The sequence below is a fragment of the Trichosurus vulpecula genome, chromosome 1 (genome assembly GCF_011100635.1).
Source record: "Trichosurus vulpecula isolate mTriVul1 chromosome 1, mTriVul1.pri, whole genome shotgun sequence".
Classification (NCBI taxonomy): domain Eukaryota; kingdom Metazoa; phylum Chordata; class Mammalia; order Diprotodontia; family Phalangeridae; genus Trichosurus; species Trichosurus vulpecula.
In genome coordinates, this window is record NC_050573.1 from 436,981,575 (window position 1) to 437,004,825 (window position 23,251).

Below are 23,251 nucleotides of genomic sequence, written 5' to 3' on the forward strand. Positions count from 1 at the left end.
GAATGAGAATGTATGTGTGTGTATGAGACAGACAGAAAGAAAGAGGGAGAAAGGGAAGTAGAGAGAGAAGAGGGAGGCAAAGAGGAGAGAGAGCAGAGAGAAGAAGGAGAGAAATAGAGACAGGGAGGGAGGGAAGCAGAGGAGAGAGGAAGGGAGGGAAGAAGAAGGGGGAAGTAGGGAGAGGAGAGGCAGAGAGCAAAGAGGTAGGAAGAGGAGAGAGAAGGAGAGAGGGGGAGAGAAGAGAGGCAAGGAGAGAGAGTGAGAAGGAGAGAGAGAGAACAGAGAGGGGAGGAGGGGAGGAGAGAGAGGGAGAGACACACAGAGCAGATTATTAAGCACTTACTAGGTGGAGATATAAGTAAAAGCAAACAAGACAGTTCCTTCCCTCAAGGTGCTTACGTTCTTATGGGGAAAAACAGTACATAAAAGGGTTCTGGATAGTTGGGGGCAGGAGGGAAGAAAAGATTGCCCAAGTATGGAAGCATGTTGAAAAGACTACAGGAAATGTTCTTGTTATGGAGGCCTGGTTCCAAGGTGGAGAAGGCACAGAGGCTCACCTTGTCAGTCACAGAAGTCAGGGTGGAGGTCAAATTTTTGGTGGAGTGGAGATGGTTAGAGAGCGGAGCCATGACAAGGAGAACATAGGAAGTAGCAATGAAAAGTGATGACCAACATTTAATTGTTTCTCCTGGTTCTTTAATCTACATGGGACCTGAAGTATTTGCTACAAATCGTAGCGTCATGGGCCAGGAAGGGACCAGGAGAACTTAGACAGTATAAGACTATAAATCACACTGTTTTCAGGCAGCACCACACTTGAACTGTCCATCAGTGTTTAATCTCTCCGGTGTTCATTAACTTGTTGGATGGAATAAGCATTCATACTGTCAATCACTGAAGGAGAAATATGGTAGGTTTTTCAAAATAGATTTTCATTAAAGACATCAGTCACTTCTTAATTTTAAAAAAACCTTATAAATAAATAACTGTACCATAAAATGTTAAGCAGCATCATCTAACACAGCAATTGTAGCTGACAGCTCATATAACTTTCTACTTCTATTTAAATATAGTGTGGGTTTGCCTTCTGAAGTCATCTCATGTCATCTCTATCACTGGTTTTGCAGTCATTGCATTTAACGCTTAGGAGCTGAAATTATGATTACAGATTCAGACATTTTTTCACTCTCTATAACTTCAGTATATATTCATCAGGAACCTCTTTGTAGTGGGAGAGACACGATTCAGAGGCCACAAGGAGGAGTTCTAAGATAGCAAATCTTATGAAGAGTCTGATTTACTGTGCAAAGTTTCCGTCTAGTTTGAGTGAGTTCATCAGCTTCTCCTTGGCCCCACCACGTCTTACTAACTGAAATTTCCACTATGGCACCTACTTTAATTCACATTTGTGCTCCCAAATAAAGATGATTGATTCGCTGGGGTCCCAAAGATAAAGTTTTTTTTTTTCCATTAATCCTCCTGGTACTACAATACAGAGCTCATCTTTCCTTCTCAAACCCTCTCCAATGTTTAACTTCCCTATTTCTTTTGATGTTGACGCTTTGTCATTCTTCCAATTGTCCAAGTACACAACCTTGAAATCATCCTCAGCTCTTCCCTGTTTCTAATCCCCCCCATATCTAATTAGTTGCCAAGGCTTGTAGATTCTCCCCCGAAAACATCTCTGGTATCTCTCCCCTTCTTTCCGCTCCCTAGTCTAGCCCTCATCACCTCTCCCCTGGTCTCCTCCCTTTTTTTAAAAAAAAAAATTTTTATCAATGTCTTCTGTTACTTATGTCATCATAGTTATCCTTGGTGTTCTTCCCCTCCCAAGGAGCCATTCCGTGTGTATTTTTTAAGAGGAGAAATTCAGTACAACTGAACATTATATCCAAAAAGTCTGAAAACACATGCGATGTGTAACAACCTGTGGACCTCCTACCTCCACAAAGGGATGGAGTTCACCTATCTTCTCATCTGTCTTCACTTAAGTCATGCTTGATCTTTATAATTTTGTTATATTCACTCTTGATTTTTTTAGTGTGTGATTGTTCTTTCCATTAACATTGTAGTTATTGTGCATGTTGTCTTCTTGGCCCTGCTTATTTCATGCTGCATCAAGTCATGTAAATCTTCCCATGCTTCTCTGTATTGATTGCATCATCATCACAGCGCAGTAATGCTGTGCTGTAAGAATGATAATTTATATACTGCACTTTGTTTAGCCGTTCTCCAATTGATGGGCTTCTAACTTTGCTTCCACCCATACATGGGGAACTTTCTTCTTATCATTAGCTTCCTTGGGAGATGAGCCCAGTAATAGAGTCTCTGAGAAATGGTACTCAAGCAACCTTCAGTATCATTGTCAGGCATGTTGATGATGGTGATGGTGATGGTGATGATGATGACGACTATCATTCACATAACATTTTAAGGCTTACAACACACTTTACATTTGAACCTCACAATAATCCTTTGAGTCAACAAGCATTTATTAAGCTTCTACTATATGCTAGGCACTGTGTCCAAGCACATTTTACAGATATGTGAAACAGGCTGAGAGAAAGTTATGACTTGCCCAGGGTCACTTGGGTAGTAAGCATCAGAGGCAAAACTTGAAATCAGATCTTCCAGACACCAAGCACCATCGATCTGCTTTACATAGATTAGATTAGGAGAAGGGGGAGGAAAGGAGGGATAGGATCTATGCTATAACAAAAAGAAAGCTAGTAGGATAAAATCCAGGAAGGAACAAGAAAAGAATGAGAAAGAAGAGAGGACCATGGGGGAAAAAAGGTACATCAGGTGGGGAATGAGGAAGCCAAATGAAGCAGTTGGCTACCAGTGCTGACCCTTGGCCATCAGCTGCTTGAATGCCTTAGGAGCATTTTCTTTCTGTCTAAAACTGTTCTCTGGAATGCATTTTTTTTTAAAAGGAAACTGCTTAGGGATGATGTTTGCTTCTTGAGGTAGCTGCCAAACATATAATTATGGGTTCTACCTGGCTGCTCCTTCCCTTGAAAGAGTTCATGGGTTTGCCAGGATCAGCGAGAACAAGAGCTTTTCAGTTTTTCAGGAAGTCTTCAGAGAACAAACTCTGGGTGGTGTCCCATCTTGTTCACAAGTACAATTACATGGAGTCTTTTTATTTCTTCTGTTTGGAACCTTCTTCTTTCTGCTTGCTTGTTCAGGCAGGCAAGCCAACAGGATCCTTGGTCATGAGTGCAAGTTTGTCATTTGATCATAGAATGTCCGTCTTACTCCAAGTTCAGAAACATGATGAGTTTGGCTTATGAGCCTGTAAATATTGTACTGGTTTCAAGTTCTATCCTCCTTTTACTATCATCTTACAGGCTATTCTAGTAAAAGAGATTAAAAAGCCATCTGTTAAAGTCCTAACTATGAATACTTGAAGAACAAATGGAGATTCATTGGATTCATTTGTATTTCATTCCAGCTGCTTCATCTCTTCCTTTCATTTTCCCAGTCCTTTAGCTGCTGATTGCCGACATTCCTTGAAATTGTTTTCATTGATATTTCAAGGCCTTAAGACTCTCAAGAAAGTACTTCGAATTTGTAACTGAATTTTAAATATTTTCATAGGCTTTTTCTTTTCACAGGCCAATATGAAAAGACAGCACTCGAAAGGACACACAATCCAGCATGGACCTGATGCTTTATTTTGATAACAAATAAGACTATGGGAAAGCACAATCCCAGCTACAGGATTCATGAGCCCACATTTCTTTAGGTTCAAGTGTTTTCATGATTGCATGCTTTATTATCAGTGTGTTTTTCTTCTAATCATTTTTTGTAGATGAAATTTCTAATATCTTAGATCCAGTAGGTTTATTTAGGTCAGTAGTTCTTAATTTTGTGTCATTGACCCCTTAGGCAATCTGGTGAAGCTTATGAACCCCTTCTCAGAATAATGTTTATAAGTACGTAAAATACATAAGATTACAGAGGAAACCAAAGGTCAAAGGTTAGTGAAAATAAAGATGTGATTTTTTTCCCATTCAAATTCATGGATCCCTTCAACTCTATCCATGATTAAGAAGCCTTGAAATTAGAGGTTTCATTGAACTCTTTCTTATCCACTGTGACTTGTTCATTTCTACATCTAATTAATCCCTAGATTAAGTAGATGGATCCCTGTATGCTTTTATGTCCTTTTAAATTTACATGTGTGATTTTTTTAAGATAAGGAGGTAGCTTGGTGCTCACCTAGTACAAAAATGAGCTTCCCACAAAGGATAATTGCCTCTCTTTTCATTGACAGATCCATGTGGACTCATGAGCCCTTTAATTAGGATTGCTTTCTCCCTTAGTCCTTTTTGTTATCAAAATAAAGCATCTGGTCCATACTGGGTTGTTTATCCTTTGTTTGCTGTCTTTTTGTATTGGCCTATGCAAAAATAAATAAATAAAGCATAAAGATATTAGAGTTAGTTACAATTTCTAAATGCTTTCCTGACAATTCTAGAATTGATTCTGTTTTTAAGAAGATTTTTTTTTTTTACAAACTCTTCCTGCAAGATTTTCCTTTTGATAAGAACCAAGTTCATCCTCGCTGGACAGATGGGTCACCAGGAGCTTTTACTTCCTTTCTGCCAGTTTGATTCTCTAGTTTCTATTCTTTGCTTCATTTTTATTAGAGATACTTTTCGTAAGCAGGCTTGGTAATTCAAGCAGGACATAGGACAGCAGTATATAACAACTTTCTTTTTTTTTTTCCTTTTTAAATTAATTTATTTATTTTTAGTTTTCAACATTCATTTCCACAAGATTTTGAGTTCCAAATTTTCTTCCCATCTCTCCCCTACACGCCTCTCAAGATAACATGTTACCCCTTCTCCCAATCTGCCCTCCCTTCTATCACCCCACCCCACTCTTATCCTCTTCCCCCTTACTTTCTTGTAAGAAAGATAGATTTCTACACCCCATTGCCTGTATATCTTATTTCCCAGTCACATGTAAATACAGCTTTTAACATTTGTTTTTAAAACTTTGAGTTCCAAATTCTCTCTTTCTCTCTCACCACCCACCCTCATTGAGAAGACAAGCAATTCAATATAGGTTATACATGTATAGTTATGCAAAACATTTTCCATAATAGTACATGACAACTTTCAAACTCCCTTCTTTCCCGGACTGACGTGAAGCCAAGCCAAGACCAGTGAAGAAACTTCTTTTTGTTTCTGAACATGGGAAAATTTAGAGTGTGGGTGGACATGTTCACATTTAGCATATGTTGTTTAACAACTTTTCAAGAGCCTGCCCTGATTGTGGAGAAACAAAATGAAAACTGTGGAATTCTTGATCAAAAAGAAGACACCCGGCATAAAAGAAAAGGATCGTAATTCATTTTAGTGGCAATCATCTCAGCACCATCATTTAAGTCCGTATTGCCCAAAAGATTATTGTGTCCAACACAACTGATTTGTGATTTTGGAGAGGAAGAGGGATGGGAGGTAGGTCCTAATAGGCCCCTGAGTTTCAAAGAGTCAAGTCTGTACTGACAGTAGCTAGGGGGCACAGGGGATAAAGCACTGGACATGGAGTCAGGAGGACCTGACTCCACATAGTTGTTGGCTGTGTCAATCTGGACAAATCATTTAACCTCTATTTGCCTTAATTTCCTTATATGTAGAATAGGCATAGGACAGCTAGGTGCCACAGTGGATAGAGTGCTGGGTCTGGGGCCAGGAAGACCTATCTTCTCGAGTTCAAATCTGGCCTCAGATACTTAGTAGCTGTGTGACCATGAGCCAGTCACTTAACCCTGTTTGCCTCAGTTTCCTCATCTGTAAAATGAACTGGAGAAAGAAATGGCCAATCACTCCAGTTTCAAATTGGGTCATGAAGAGTCAGACACAAATGAACAAAAAATGGGTTTAATAATAGCACCTACTAGAGGCAGAGCCAAGATGGTGGCAGGAAAGCAGGGAGTTCCTTAAACTCCCCCCCAAGTCCCTCCAAACACCTGGAAAAAACGGCTCTGAACAAATTCTAGAGCTGCAGAACCCACAAAATAGCAGAGGGAAACAGATCTCTGGCCCAGAAGAGCCTGGATGGTTGCCAGGAAGAGTCTATCCCACGGTGCTGAGAGTGGAGGGCAGCCCATCATGGGCCGTGCCGGGACAGACCAGACTTGGAATCAACCAGCCGGAACAGGCCTTGGGGCCATGAAACAGTGAGCTGTGGCAGTTACCAGACTTCTCAACCCACAAATGCCAAAGAGCAGCTTAGGGGGAAACTGTGGGATCAAGTTCAGAGCCGCCCGGCCACCAGCTCTGGGGGTGGAGGAGGTCATGCAGCAGTGGCTGTAGCAGGAAGCTCCTGAGGCTGCCTCCAGAACGCCAGTGTCAGCAACTTCCCCAGTCCCTGGCTCACGCGGTGGGAGGAATCTAGCAGCAGATCAGAGCAGGAGTGCAGGGAGTGCTTTGTGGGCACAAAGGCAGATTCTCTTGCTGTGCCCTGCTTGGATCTGAATGTAGTCCTGGTTGGTGGTTCTTGGGGGAGGAGGAGTGCTGCTGTGACAGAGCCTGGGGTGACAGTGGGGTAGAGGTAGCTCTGAAAACAGCAGTGCTTGGACCCTAAAGCTTGGGATAAAGTGCTCTCTACTCTACAAGCAGTCATATCCTGACAAAAAGCTCAAGGTTAAAGTAGTTGTCTGGGAACATGAACAGGCAGTGAAAACAAAGTCAGACTCAAACTCAAACTCCAGATTCCTTTTTTGGTGACAAAGAAGATCAAATCATACAGCCAGAAGAAGTCAACAAAGTCAAAGAGCCTACATCAAAAGCCTCCAAGAAAGATATGAATTGGGGTCAGGCCATGGAAGAGCTCAAAGAGGATTTGGAAAAGCAAGTTAGAGAAGTAGAGGAAAAATTGGGAAGAAAAATGAGAGTGATGCGAGAAAACATAAAAAAACAAGTCGATGACTTGCTAAAGGAGACCCCAAAAATACTGAAGAAAATAACACCTTAAAAAATAGACTAATTCAAATGGGAAAAGAGCTCCAAAAAGCCAATGAGGAGAAGAATGCCTTGAAAGGCAGACTTAACCAAATGGAAAAGGAGGTCCAAAAGACCACTGAAGAAAATACGAGCTTAAAAATTAGATTGGAGCAAGTGGAAGCTAGTGACTTTATGAGAAATCAAGATATTATAAAACAGAACCAAAGGAATGAAAAAATGGAAGACAATGTGAAATATCTCATTGGAAAAACCACTGACCTGGAAAATAGATCCAGGAGAGATAATTTAAAAATTATTGGACTACCTGAAAGCCATGATCAAAAAAAGAGCCTAGACATCATCTTTCAAGAAATTATCAAGGAAAACTTCCCTGATATTCTAGAGCCAGAGGGTAAAATAGAAATTGAAAGAATCCACTGATCACCTCCTGAAAAAGAGCCCAAAGAGAAAACTCCTAGGAATATTGTCGCCAAATTCCAGAGTTTCCAGGTCAAGGAGAAAATACTGCAGGTAGCCAGAAAGAAACAATTTGAGTATTGTGGAAACACAATCAGAATAATACAAGATCTAGCAGCTTCTACATTAAGGGATCGAAGGGTTTGGAATATGATATTCTGGAGGTCAAAGGATCTGGTATTAAAACCAAGAATCACCTACCCAGCAAAACTGAGTATCATGCTCCAAGGTAAAATATTAATTTTCAATAAAATAGAGGACTTTCAAACTTTCTCAGTGAAAAGACCAGAGCTGAATAGAATATTTGACTTTCAAATACAAGAATCAAGAGAAGCATGAAAAGCTGGGAAACAAGATATATAGGGAATGGGGCATAGAAATATATCCTGCCCTATAAGAAAGTAAGGGGAAAAAGGATGAGGGGGGAATGGAGTGAAAGAAGGGAGAGTTGACAAGGGAATGAGGCAATCAGAATATATGCCATCTTGGAATGGGGGGGAGGGTAGAAATGGGGAGAAAATTTGTAACTCAATCTTGTGGAAATAAATGTTGAAAATTAAAATATTAAATAAAATACATACAAGGCAAAAAATAATAGCACTTACCTCTCACGGTCGTTGTAAGGATCAAATGAAATATTTGTAAAGTGATTTGTAAACCTTAATGGGATAAATGCTAGCTGTTGTTGTGATGGTGATGATGGTGATGATGATGATGATTTTGGCAAACCAGAATGAGAAATACAAACTAAGTTTAAAAGTTACCTACTCCTGCCCCTATCTAGACTAGAGGCGTCATTGTTCATATCAATCCATCTGACATGCAGCAATCTCTTCAAAGTCCCCTCACAGACTAGAGAGGAAGAAATCCTAAACCTCCACCCATTTGAGTCCAACTTATGACCTATCCTATAAGTGACTCTGCCCTTTCCCTCTCTAAAGAAAAGGAAAACAACATAGCTTAAAAAGAAGTAAAACAAAATTCTACATTTTTATGAAACTTGATAACAATAATCTAACATTGGTGGTAGCATGTTTTTAATAATGTAGGGAGTAGAAAGCATTTGGTTGAGGAGAACTGGCCAGTCCCTCATAACTGGCTCCCACCCTTGTGTGATTGGAACCCTTTTGTCCCCAGCTCCTCCCATCAGGAGGACTCTCTTTAGTCAACACCTTGAATCCTACCCTTTGGGGAATGGGCTTCCTGGTAAGCCATCTGCCTAGGCTAGAACAATGGGAAAGGGGAAAATTGTCTGAAGCTCCCTATGTGTACCAGATACAATCCCCACCAAGCTGCTGGCCTCACTCTCCGTCCCAGAGAGGCTAGCTTCCCTTGATCTTCTCTATGTTTGAGAAGCTATAAAAATAGATCATCAATAGCGTTTCTTTTTGTCTAGTTTTGAGCTCCCAGCTGGGGAAAATCCTAGAGATTAGAAAGTCAGTAGGTATCTGTCTGTCTGTCTGTTTCTTTCTTTCCCTATCATTTCCCTCTCAGTCACTTTTGAGCAATGAAACACATAGGGACCAACAAAGCAAGTGTTAACCACAGTTTTATCTTTATACCTGCTTTTAGAGACTAGGTGACCAGAAACATAAAATAAACTTTAAAGAAACAGAATTTGGAATGAATGTATGCTTTCCTGGGGAGGAAGAGGAGAGAAGGGGAATGGAGTCACCATCTTAGATCTTGCCCCCTGAGAAGTTCAGTAAAATAATCAGCACAGAAACTCCTCTTGGTCCCCCAGAATCCATTGCTGGCCTCATCGCAGTGGCTCTGCTCCCCATTCCATGGAAATTATTCTCTGCAGCTTCTGCTGGTCACAGTCTCTCCATATTCTTCTTAGTGTCTCTTGAGGCTGTTGTGGGGGCCTCAGCTCCTCTCTCATCTAGCACAGGCCCCTTGCTCCCAGGGGTGGCAGCCTGGGGTGGGTGTTGTGGGTGGCAGCAGTGGCCATGGCACCACGAGAAGCTATTGTGAAGTGGGAGGTCTGGCCCCCTTTCTCATGTCTTCCTTTTCACCTGGCCTCTCCTCCTCTTCCCCCTCTCTTAGGAATGAGAGAAGCTAAGTCCTCTTGGGGCTTGCTTGAGCAGTAAGCATTAGGCACTGGTTACCAAAAGTACGTAGTCAAAAATTCAGACAATTCACTTGGCAACTTGAGCGCCTTCAGCTTTTTGTGCCTGGTCTCCATTTTTCTGCAGAATTGCTCTCATGCTACCGGCATCAGCTTTTCCCTTTATCTTACTTATGGCGCCATTTGGGGACTGGGGTCTGGCCTTGAAGAGGCAGATTTAGAAGGGAATCAAGGCCTGTCTTCTTGGTGCTTCATTCTTAGCCTTGGGTTGTCTCCCCGAGCGTGTCCTACAGCCTTTCTTGTAAGCATGGTGGAGACACCTTTCTCTTCTCTACACTGTTTCTTTGCTTTGTATTCAATATGACCACATTGAAACTTTTTATTTGCATACTATATATAGAACTGTAGCCTATATATTTTTGATAGTAATGAAAAGAATAGTAGATATATACCAAGAGAATAAATGTACAGTGCACAGAGCACCAGGCCTGGAGTCAGGAAGACTCATGTTCCTGAGTTTAAATCTGGCCTCAGACACTTACTAGCTGTATGACCCTGGGCAAGTTGCTTCATCCTGTTTGCCTCAGTTTCTCCATCTGTAAAATGAGCTGGAGAAGGAAATGGCAAAGCACTCTAGTATCTTTGCCAAGAAACCACCAAATGGAGTCACAGTGATTGAAACGACTCAACAGCAACACCCAAGAGAATCCCTCCATCATTTAAATCTCTGGTTTAGGTTTCTAATTCAGGCCCTTCCCCAGAATTGCTAACTTTTCTCCTTTTTTTAAATTTGTTTTCAGTTTTGGTTTTTTGTTTGCCTTCATATACAATTCCTATTAAGCTATATAGTGGTCAAAATGTGGACAAAATGAAGGGCTAGAAGCCTGGATAACCCAGAGACTGAATAGTTAGTCCCTTGAATAATTGAATTGGCTGTTTTTTGTTCGCCCACACATCTTGTGTAATAGTAATATATACCCAGGAGAAGATAATTTATTTTCATTATATGCATGTGCCTCTGGCCTACTAGCCTGGTAGTAGAAATTTTTTACCATAAAGCCTAGCATTCATTCTGCTATAAATACTTTCCTGTAGGAATAGGACAGATGGGGAGAATTCGCCAGTAGCTAATCTAAATGAGTACACTAGGAGGTTTTTAGTATTACTTAGGACCAGCTACTTGAATTATGTGCTTCAAACTAACCAATAAAAATAGGTCACAGGAGATCATGATAAACTTTTTAGAATGACAGTTCTGGTTTTCCTTGGCTTTCCTTCCTCATCTTATTAACCAATTGCATATTCTAAGGAAACGGAATATGTTGTACTTTCATACCTTGTTATTTTTCAGTCTGAAATTCTTTGTTTTCATCTGGGACAGAGAAATAAGTAGAATGCTCATTAACCAATGAAAACTTTTCCTTGCTAAGAATTTGTGATATGTTCGAATCATCGAATTATAGGGCACCTTTGGAAGTCAGTGATTGCATCCCTCTCACTCTAGGTTTACATTTAAATTAGTTTATAAACAAATGGCTTGTCTACTCACTAGAGAGCCCCAATAATTACTGCTGTCTTCATTTGTGCACAGCGCCTCCTCCTGGGTTACACTGATTAATAAGGCCAGGCTACTTAGCTTACGACAGAAGAACCAGGCTTCCAGCTCCCCTTGTTAAATGGTGGATCTCTAGGAGTTGCGTGGATGAGCAGGGCTTTGGGTGGAGAGGAGGAGTGGCAGGGGAAGGAGGGGATAGAAAGAAGAAGAAAAATTGTCTTGCATTTCCTATCTTTTTCACACCACATATTTTGACTGTTTCCCCTACCCAGAGACAGGTCTGGAGCATCCAAGACTTGGCTCCAGGGTACCAGTATCTGGAATGGAAGGATGCATCCTCCCCACAGTAGTTCAAAGACAACCGCCCTCCCTCTATAGTCTCCACTGCATAGCAGGATGCCATTTCTTCAGCCACCCCCAGGAAGCATTCCCATCACTGTCACCATGACATCCTTCTTCCAGGGACCACCTTTCTTCTCAGACCCTCCAATAGGAGTATGTATGGCCCCTTCCACCTTCACGATTGCCCCCACACAATTATATTGCCTTCTCAGCCACTGTTCCAGGTGAACAGATTCCAATCAAGGCTCTCTTCTTCCCCTCACTGCAGAATTCTGATAATTTGCTTTTATGAAAGACAGTGTTCTTCATTTCATTATCTGTTCCTCGCTTTCTCCATTGTTTGGAATTTTGTTCACAACAGTAACAGTACCATTTAAAAGTCAAATATCTTAAGTCATGTGGTCAGGAAGATGATAGAATAGCTGTTTCTAGATTTCTGTCTGTCCTAAAACCTCAAAAGAAGGAAATATATTCCAAATGTAGCTAAATTTACCAAATAAGACAGAAATACTTGATACAGCATCATGAATAAGAACTAAGAATACCAGTGTTTAAAGATATGGTGTCCCCTCCCCTGCCCCATTCTGTGTGCTAGGTGAAGCCAGAATAAGTAATTGTATAAGTATGGATTCCAGGGGCCTAATCCAGAGGGGACTCTGCCCGATTTCCCCACAGCAGAAGCACAGTTTGACTCCTTCACATTCACACACTCCGTAAGAGCCATCTAACATTGATTCTTCCCAACCACATGAAGAAAAGGGTGTCAGCCTGGGTGATAGCTAGAAAAACTGACTAGAAAACTAGCTGGAGTTACTCCTTTACCTACAGTGTTTACTCTGAATTTTATACCCACCCCAATTCAAGAAGAATGAAGATACCCAGTCTAAAGGTCTGTGTAGGGGAAAGGATATTGAAATAAGGGAATAGCCAGGAGGGAGGGGAGAAGCCAGGTATAAACCGTTAGGAAAACAAGACAAAGACAGAAAGACAACAATTCCAAGAAAAAGAGGCTAGAATACAAACCTAGAGAAAGACTGGTAAAAACAAACCAAAAAGGTGTAAAAAATATCCCCAAAAGGCCATAATTAGCCAAGTACGAAGTTGTATTTTTCAGGCAGCTTATGGTAGGTAGAGTGTACAGAGTGCTGGGCCTGGAGCCAGGAAGACTCAAGGTCAAATCTGGCCTCAGACTAGCTTTATGACTGGGCAAGTCCCTTAATCTCTATTTGCCTCAGTTTCTTTAGCTGTAAAATGGGTATGATAATAGGACTTATCCCTCAGAGTTGATGTGAGGATCACATGAGATAATATTTGTAAAAATGTTTAGTACAGTGTCAGTAAGTGTAATATAAATGCTTATTCCCTCACCCCACCACCACCACTATGAATGAAAATGACCTCCAAAATTTTACTCCAGTAAAAAAGAGAATTCTGTAGGCACCCCAAAGATCCTGGAACAATAACAAGAAACTCCATAATGGTTCAAAAGTAAGACAAGACTATTTTAAAAAGATATAAGGTGGAAATTAAATTGGAAATTGGAATTCTCAAATCAGATTTAATAAAGACAAACTGCAGAGCAGACAAAACTTATAATGGACAATCTCTCCAAAGTAGGAGAGTCACAAAAAAAGAGAATGACAGATTTGGAACTCAGAATTACAGAAATAGAAGACAATTTAGTGGGAAAAAAAGGGAAAATCTTTGAAAGAATACATGAATTCTATACAAGTCAAAGTAATTGACCTCAACGAAAAGATGTGTAAAGATAACTTAAAGATCATAGCTCTTCCAGAAAAATGATAAATTTTAAAACTTGAATACCATACAGTAGTAAATAATGGAAAATAATTTAATCGAGAAACTTTTAATAGGACAAGTAAATGGATGATGAAGAGGGGAAGCCTATGGGAATTAGCTAGGATCAAACTGTTGGCTTAGAAGGAATGATAAAAATCAATACAAAACAGAAAAACATGAATATAACAATCTATGATGTATGAAAAGTCTAAGAGACATAAAACTAAAAATCATTTTCTTAATTATGGCTAGCATTGTCAGTGGCACTCTCAAGGACAAAAAACAAACCTTGGGGGACATTGAATGCTTATAAAGCCTTTGGAAAAGTGGGTGTTCCCAACAGGTGGAAAGCAACTCTGGTTGGTTAACAATTAATGAGAGAATATTGCGCCAAGAATTGGGCTTATTCTAGTGAGAGGCCAGGGGAACATTATTCTGAACCTGTCACTCAGGGACACAGACTAATCTCATGCCAGACCACTCCTATGCAAAAGAATCTATCTTCTACCCAGTCAAAGAAAATGAACCGTGGTGGGGTAAGAATTCCACCTAGATCAGGTGGTCTGCGTGTAGTGAATTCTTTGGTCAGGGTCAGAAATGCCTTTCAGAGGCAGGACTTTGAATGAGGAAATAGGGAAAAAGTGGATCCCCTTTTGTCAATTGGTTATTAATATAAGAGAAATAATCATTTCTCTCGAATTATAACATTAAATGTGAATGGAATACTTGTTCAGGAGATGAACCCCAAAATCTGAAATGGTTTTAGAATTTTATTAGATCATTTGAGAGAGGAAGAGAGAGAGAGAGAGAGAGAGAGAGAGAGAGAGAGAGAGAGAGAGAGAGAAGGGGTGGCTCCTTCCACAAGTCTTTGTAAGGTTACATTATATAAAGTTCAAACAAGAAGGGCATAAGGAAATTTCCCTGATTGACCTCACATAGGCAGTAAGTGGTCTCCAAGAGAAGGGCAGTTTGAGACATACAGACATACATACATACATACATACATACATACACACATACATACACACACATTCATATACATACATATTTAAAAGTAAGTGTGTCAATCTAATTTGGAGAACTTAAAATATGGGTTTTGAATAGACCCAAAGGAAGACCTGAGGGAACACAAAATAAACGCTAGGTGGGACTCAGGCTTCCCTAGAGCATCTCTGGCCTCTGCAGTAAGCTTTTTGGGCTAAACAGTTTTCTAGCCACATAAAGCTAAGTTCAGACAATATTAATACATGAAGAATAATAATCCACAACATAACTTAATCAAAAGATATAAAATAGTAGAAAGGATACGAAAATAAAGCCCAACAATTTGTCGAATACAAGAACTACATAAGAAACTGAAGCCCATGTATGGAATAAAAATGAGAAACTGAAATCAAATTACCATATATCAGATGATTCAAAATAATCTAGAGTTACAGTAGTGTTATCAGGCAAAGCAAACATCAATTCATGAAGTCAGAGGAGATAATTAGGGAAATTATGTCTGAAGATACCAAAAACAATAATGTGTACTAGTGTTAAGCATATGCAGCAAATAGATAACATCTAAACTCCTCAGTGAGATGTTAGCTGAATTACAACAAAAGAATCCTAACCAATAACAATAACTGTAGGGGACTTTAATACTTCTTTTGCTGAGCTGGATGAATGTAACAAAAATAAACAAAAAAAAGAAATCATAGAAACAGTTAAAAGCCCCTTGAAAGATAACCATTATAAGGAGACAACATGATTTTCGAGATGCAGCTAAAGTAATCCTCAGTGGAAAAATTATCTCTGAAAACGTCCGTTAACAATGTAGAAAAAGAAAGAAAGGATTAATGACCTGAGTATGTAATTTTGAAAACTAAGGAAATAATGAGAGCAGCTAGGTGGCACAGTGGGCCCAGAGTCAGGAGGACCTGAGTTCAAATTCAGCCTCAGCCACTTAATAGTTGTGTGACCCTGGGTCAGTTACTTTAACCCTGTTTACCTCAGTTTCCTCATCTGTACCAGGAAATGGCAAGCCACTTCTAGTATCTTTGCCAAGAAAACCTCCAGTGGGGTCATAAGAGAGTCAGACATGACTGAAATGACTAAACAATGAGAAATTAATGTATTACCAAACCCAAAATGAGCACCAAATAAGAAATATCGAAAATTAGTGGAGAAGTAGGTACAGTGGGGAAGAGTGACTATAGACACCATGCTAAAAGTTGGTTCTTTGATAAGACTGACAATCAATAGACCTTTTGACTGAACTGAACCAGAACATAATAATAAAGAGGAAAATCAGCTTATCAGAATAAAAATAAAGTGGCTTTATAATAAAGAGAAAATAAAAACAATTGTTAGACCCTTCTATATGCAATTATATACCAGCAAAACTGAGGATTTGAAAGAGGCGGCTAAAGAGGTACCTACAAGAAACACGAGATACTCAAATGAACCAAACATGAACCTGATCCTAACCCAATCTCAAGACAGTCAAATTGAACAATTCATAAAGAGCTACGAAAGACAAAACCCTGGTCCAGGCAATTTTATAGATGAATTGTATCTAACTCCTGAAGAACAATTAAAACCCATTCTCCATGAATTAGTCTCAATGACTAAGAAAAAAAAGCATACTAGTTAATTCACTTTATGAGAACACTGTACCTAAACTAGGGACAGATAGAGCTGAGAAACAGAACCTTATGACAATATAACTAATAAATACTGATACAGAAATTTTAAATAAAATCCTAGCAAAATGACTATAGCAATATAAAAATATTCCCTGTGACAAAATTGGGTTTGTACCTAGAATATGAGGAGGGTTTGGAATTCAGGAAACAGTAAGACCAATAGTATCAAAAGCTAAAACAACCGAAACCAAATGATTATATCAATATGCAGAAAAAAACTGACAAATTACAATAATAATAATAATAATAACTAACATTTAAAGTTTGCAAAGTGCTTTAAAAATGTTACCTCACAACAACCCCATTTTACAGATGGGGAAACTGAAGCACCAAGCGTTAAGTGACTTGCCCAGGGTCCCACAGCTAGTAAGTGTCTCAGGCTGGATTTTAATTTCCTTACTCCAGGTCCAGTGCTCTGTCCACTGCGTCACTTAGCTTTTTCACTTAGGAGGGATGGATTTCAGATCGGGGGCAGAGGTGGGAGTGGGGGTGGATAATGAGTTCAGTTCTGTATGTGGTTAGAGATGCCTGTGGGAATCCAGGTATAGAATTGTTCTCATTCTCAGACTGTTTGTATCTTCTGCAGCATATTGAATGTACTGATAATAAATTATACTGTTACTGTAGTAATAATAATTAACATTTACATGGAGCTTACTATCAGCCAGCACTGTGCTAGTCATATATAATATTTTATTAATGCATTTAAATATATAATTATTAATTATGATAATTATTTAACCCACAGTCACTCTGAGAAGTAGGTGGTATCCTCATTTCACAGTTTAGGAAACTGAGGTAGGCAGCAGTTGTGTTTTACCCAGGGTCACCCAATTATTAAGTGTTTGAGGCTAGATTTGAACTCAAGCTCTTTCTGACTCCAGGCCCAGTGTTCTGTCCACTGTCCCACCTAACTGATAGTTAATATTACCTAGTATATTGGCACACTCAGTATGTTACATAGTGCATAGTTAAGCTAAGATTGAAAAATGTATGAGAAACTACTTAGCTACTGCTTTACATCTGTTATATCCAAATGTTACATATCATAGTGAGGCCTGGCTTCACTTGCCTGTCCAAAATGGGTCATGCAGTGCCAAGTCTGTAGTTCTCAAGTCACACCTCAGTATTTGGTAGCTAAACTCTTCCTTTGTGTCTTTTATTGATTGACCTTCTTCCCTCCTCCTCCCTGAGTGCAGGCATCTCCCTGAGTCATTCCCTGATCTTCCCATTCTCTCTCCAGCCTCTGAATACTCTCCCAACCTGTCAACCATACTAAGAATGGACTTCTTTCACGCTACCTGTTGAAATTCTTTTCTTTCTTCAGGGTACAGCTCAGGTGCCAACTTCTCTACGAAGCTTTCTCCAGTCCCTCCTAGCTCAAAGTCTTCTCCTTCCCCAAATTTCTTGTATGATTTTTTTCCTTTGAATCTCCCTTTTGTACTTAATACATGTATCAGAGTATTCAAGTACGTGGGTTTTTCTCCCCTGTTAGATTATAAGCTCCTTAAAGAAGCTTGTCTTGTTCATTTTTCTCTCTTATACCTAACAGTGCCTTAAACATAATGGCTATCTGATAATAGACATATATATATATATAAAAGGGATCAAATTAGATATGGAGTTAATTTTCTATGATAGAATGCCGTGTGTGTGTGTGTGTGTGTGTGTGTGTGTGTGTGTGTGTGTGTGAATGTGTATGAGTGTGAGGGGGTGGGGAAAAGGGAATAGTCTTTCCAGAATGCCAGCCTGCCTGTTTGATGAAAGCCATAGATATGTTCTAGCCTCATTGGGACCATTTCTGGCATCCTTCTCCTGTGCCCAAACTAGTAAAAAAGCAAAGTTGCCTGATTTGTGTTTAATCACCTTTTTCTTTGCCCTATCTTAGGTGCCAAAGGCAGGCAGCAAAATGAGAACAAGACCTTAAGAAATAGAACCTTGTGCTTTATATCTGAGAAAATAGAGGAGAAGCAATGAAAGAAATGAGATAAAAGTATCTTTCAAAATGGATATTTCTCTCCGTTTGGCAATTCCTAACTTTGGTTCTGGAACCCAAAAATATTCCTGAAGTGATCTTTTGAAATATAGATAAGTGATCCACTTCAGTTTAAATAGTCTTGGTTTATTTTCTTTCTTCTAATTAAGTTATGTTTCATATTTTTCCTGAAGAAATGGATAGAAAACTGGCCTTCAGAGCCTGTGAAAGCTAGGTTAAAATATCGCCTGTTAACACATTGACTGTGTGACCCCGAGCAAATCACTCTTAGCAACTCACTAAGACTAAAATTGCAGAAAAGATCCCAACCCATATTTGGTAAAGGGAGTTTTCCTCATTTGAGAATTCTGCTTATCAATAAAATCACAGGACTTGTCCTTCTCCCTTCTTCCCTATTCTTTATTGAACTTTGGACTTCAGAACCTCTTTGAATCTTGAGATGAGAAGCTAGAAAAAGAATTGTATGCTTTTCCCTTGCCCTCTTTAAATGATATGGACTCAGTCAATACATCTACTGCTAAGTTTGAATTAACATCTTGCACTTCTTTCTCTAAAGGAAGTAGAAATTCGAAACAAAGACCTGGAAGGACAACTGTCTGACCTAGAGCAGCGCCTGGAGAAAAGTCAGAACGAGCAAGAAGCTTTTCGCAATAATTTGAAGACACTTTTAGAAATTCTTGATGGAAAAATATTCGAACTAACAGAATTACGAGATAACCTGGCCAAGCTCCTAGAATGCAGCTAAAGGACCTGGGATTTCAGTGCTGATCCTTTTAAAGACGTGCTGCCTCTTCTTCATAGGACTACCTTGGGCTCTGCATCAAAGTTGCACAAAATTAGGATATTACTCCTCCGAGAGGAGGACCTATCTGCAAATTGGAATAGGATATTTCGGTGTACAATTTAGATTTCAGCTTGTAGCTAGTTAAAAACAAAATGAAAAACTTGAACTACAAATTACCTCCTTGTACAATATTGGCCATAGTTAACTAGAAAGCTATTCATAGTCATTTGATGCAATCCTTTTCTGATATTAGCCAGTGGGAGAATTAGCAGTGTCTGGGTCACATCCTCCCTTTTTTTTTTTTTTGTGTTGGACACAGTTGTAGATTATCTGCTTTTTAAATTTATTTATTTAAAATATCTAACTGCTGTGTTTTGTGCAAAAAAAAAACAAAAACAATACCCAAACTTAGTGATGAAAGCCCTGCGTTTATTTTTTTTTGTTGTTGATGTTGTTGTAACCTTAATGATTTCTCAGGATACTTTGCACTGTTGAGAAGCAGTGTCTTTACCAATTAATTCTTGCCAGGAGTGAGAGAGAAATGCATCTTTAATTGAAACACAGATAATATAACTGCTTGTATAGAGTTCTTCCCTTTTTTTATACTGGAAGATGTTTCACTCTTGTTCACTCTGGTGTTCTATGATACTGTCCAGTGTATGGTTTACTTTTCCATATTGATTCCATGTATTTAGGATAAGATATTGTCTCCCATTTTATTACACATTTTAAAGCCAACAAATGAAGGCAGCTGAGTCCCTCAGAAAAAATTTCTTTTTAAATTTCTGATAAATTTGACATACTGTACTGAAATATAACAACCAGCCGTCAATGGTCTGGTCTGTCTAGCAATGTTAAGGATATTTACAAAATATGCAGTTACATTAAGATGTTTTATTTATATATTTTGCAAGAAATATTTTCTGAATGATCAATGCATTTCAATTTTAAGTGTAATAGTGGCGAATGGGGAATTAACTCTGTTTATTATAGCTCATTTTAAGGATATATAGCTGTTTTAAAGGAGATACATTTATGTTGAACTTGCCCGACCAAGAGGACTGTTTCTCGCTGCTGTGATAATAGCAAAGTGAGATAGAGACAGGTTTACTCTGTCTGGGTCTTCACACCACATCTGTATCCAAACCACACTAGGCAATATTCTGAACTGTTAACTAGGTGTTTCAACACAGAAATTGAATTCACTAGGCTATGCTCAGTGAACAAGTTTTAAAGTTGTTTTGATGTAATTTTAAAAAGATTTTTGGCAAACCTGCATTTCTTTATATGATACATTTATTTTAAGAAAACCTTTGAAAGGTAAGCCAAGCGTCATTTTGTCTGCTTACTGAGTAGGAATTGCATCAAACTCCGTCCTCACTGTAAATTACCTATAATGTTGGAGAGGATTCTTTTTTAGAATGGATGAATGAGTGTCTGACTTTCAAGATCAGTCTGAAGAGGCACTGATTTTTTGTTTGCACCCCACATTAATTTAAACATTACATACAAAGTTAATATAGTTAATAAATTTGTACAACAGACTACATCTTCCACTTAACGGACAGGCTCTCCGTACTAGAACATTTGGGTCTGTTTATATTTATGTGTGTATGTTTCTAGTGCATACACATTTAGTTTATATTAGAAAGAGTACAAACACAAATAGTTTATTTATAAAATTACAGCTTTTCTTTTAACAGTGAGTTATCAGGTGTTTCCTGAAAACTTTCTATCAGACCCTCAGTCATCCTATATTATATGTGCGAAACATCCTCTAAGTCACCTCCATCTATTTTAGGCTGTTTTCTCACCTCTTCTTCTGGGGAGAACAGTTTAGCTAAATATGCTCAGAACTGAGATATTTCTATGGTAAGTCACATAATTAATTTGATTTGACATATGGAATTTAGAAGTAGAAGATGTCGTGATATCCACAGTCCCCAAGGAACAAAGAGCACCGAGCTTATTCATTTAAATGGAGGTTTTGACTTGGGGATCAGGGAATTTAGTCATAAAGAAATAAAATAATGTAAGTTGATGGCATGGCAAGTGAAGTATCATTTTAATGATGTAATAATTAAAATATTTTTACAATTTGACATAAGTGTCATTTAAATGTGGGAAAATAGGTCACTAAAATGTCTCCGCTTGAATTGTGTTAATATGTGAGACATGTGTCATTCAATATATACATATAAACATATGTATATACGCAGAAAATTATTTTTAATATTTTCCTACTGAAGTGAAATTTGAAATTGGACATTTTTTGAGATTTTTTTCCTTGTCCCATAGAGGATAGTTTTTGGTTTTTTAGAGATTAACAATCTATCGAAGGCTACACCTTTTAAATTCCCAAATTGTTACAAGATATGTACATTATAGGGGATAAGGTGGATATAAGTGCACATATAAATAAAATTTTATTGTTATGAATATTTTAAATGTTCATGTACAGCAGGTGAGTGTCTGGAAATTGTCATCTGCAGGTCATAATTAGGTTGTGTGCCTCCTGCAGGCCCTCCATTTCTGTATTATGAAAATGATCATTTACATATTTGAAAAACTAATTTTTCCCAGAGAAAAGTACTATATAGTGTACCTGTCTTTAGATCCACCTGTGGGGACACGGTCATATACATATTTGCCAGAAGATAACGTTGGGGCAGAAGATAACCACAGAGTGCGCACATGGAACAACGTGGGGTGGGTGGGGTGGGGGGACCAGAGCAATCACATCATGTATAACTTGTTATATGACAACTATAGAGTCTTGTTAAAAAAAAATTTTGGAAAAAAAAAACAAGAAAAAGCAAAAATACAATTTTTATTTTGAAATACACTTGCTGTTCTCTGGAGAATGTACTTTTTCTCTTTATTTTTCTTTCTCAGATCTTTTACAGGTATCAAAAAAAGTGTCTAAGTGATGGCAGCATTTACTTAAAATCTTACAGGTGCTACTGGATTTTGCATTAGTGTGTTATGTTGTGAAATCCTGACTTTGACATAAAAGGTTTTTATAAGTATTTCCCCGCGTGGAAAATTAGTTTTTGGCCTCTCTCTCTCTCTCTCTCTGTCTGTCTCTCTCTCTCTCTCTCTCTCTCTCTCTCTCTCTCTCTCTCTCCCTCTCCCTTTCCCCCCCCACCTCTCTCTCCCTCCCCCTCTACCCCCTCCCTTCTTCGCTCTCTCCCTCTCTCTCTGTCTCTGTCTCTCTCTGTCTGTCTCTCTCTCTCTCTCTCTCTGTCTCTGTCTCTCTCTGTCTCTCTGTCTCTCTCTCTCTCTCTGTAAATAACAGATTCTCTAGGAAGTTGCATTTCTCTCAGCCCATTAGAAGAATTCTAGGACCCACTTATCCTTACTGCCTTGCTGTTGTTTAACGTGCAAAAAAAAGGAGATGAAATGGTCTTGTACTTGGAGAACTTTAGAGCTCGAAGTGGCCTTAGATACCATATTAGTTAGTCTAAAAGATAAATATGTTTACAGGTAGGCCTAAGGGCATGGGGCCTCTTTCAAAATCAAACCACATATTTAAACTCAATTCTTTATCCAGCAAAAATAAAATTTATTCTTCACCATTTGTGCTATCGCCTTACTGAAATATTGAATGTTAGCCCTGGAAGGAACCTTAGACCTTGTCTACCCCCTTCCTTTATTTACAGATGAGGAAATTATAGCCCTAAGAGGCCAGTTAACTGTATGCCAAGATGATAGAGGCAGTGGCAGAGCTCGAGAGTAGGACACGGCTTTCCAGCTCCTGATCTGCTCATAAGGTGCCCAGCTGGAACAGAGTGAACCACCTATGGTGTGGTCTCAGTCAGATCTAGCACAATATCAGGATGTTAGGTGTGTCTTTTTTTTAACCTTAGCTTTAATTATACATTTTTTTAAAAAAAAAGCTTCAAATGATTTCTATGGATCCATAAATATGTTTTCATCATTGAATCTTAACTTCGCCTCTGAGATAACTTGACGTTGTTCCTTTATTGTTCATGTGGAAAACACGATTGAAACTTTAGAGAAGAAAACTTTTAAGGTAAGAAGCAGAGGTTGATACAAATGCATTTCTTAAAGAGATCAACTAGAATCTGGCTTAACTGTTATTATTAGCAAGTTGCATTTATCAGAATAAAATGTACATATTAAATGTTATAAAAACTATTTTTGAAACTGTTTATTTGCAAGTATCATGGCAGGGAGGGGAACAGGGTGGGAGTAAATGGGTCTTTGACTCCATTCAATAACCCATTTGTAAACTGCAAAAATTCAGCAGGGCATTTATCCTGTCGTGAAATATTAGATTCAGTCCTAACATTTTCTTATGTATTGTTGTGTATGCATTATAGGATTATTGGTTAAGAGCTTAGAAGGGACCCCAGAAAGTCATCAAGTGTTAACACCCTCATTTTACAAATGCAGAAACCAAGGGACAAAGAGGGTCTAGCGCTTTGCCCGTGGTCACATGAGTAGTGAATAGTAGAGTAGGGATTCCAAACCAGGCCCTCTGCCTCTAAATTCAGTGCTTTGGGAAATTACATGCCTTTAAGACATTTCTAGAGGTCATGTAGATTTTT

The 23,251-nt window shown here is 38.8% G+C and overlaps 1 protein-coding gene across 3 annotated transcripts in view; it reads left to right on the plus strand.

Moving 5' to 3' along the window:
- The window catches only part of HOMER1 (homer scaffold protein 1), a 171,058-nt gene extending 150,110 nt beyond the window's left edge, over positions 1-20,948 (plus strand). For all 3 annotated transcript variants that reach the window (XM_036734320.1, XM_036734313.1, XM_036734329.1), the window contains one exon: positions 18,450-20,948. In XM_036734320.1, the coding sequence (XP_036590215.1) occupies positions 18,450-18,638 (189 nt within the window). In that variant the 3' untranslated portion in view covers positions 18,639-20,948. The remainder of the gene's footprint in view (positions 1-18,449) is intronic.
- The last annotated feature ends 2,303 nt before the right edge of the window (positions 20,949-23,251 follow it).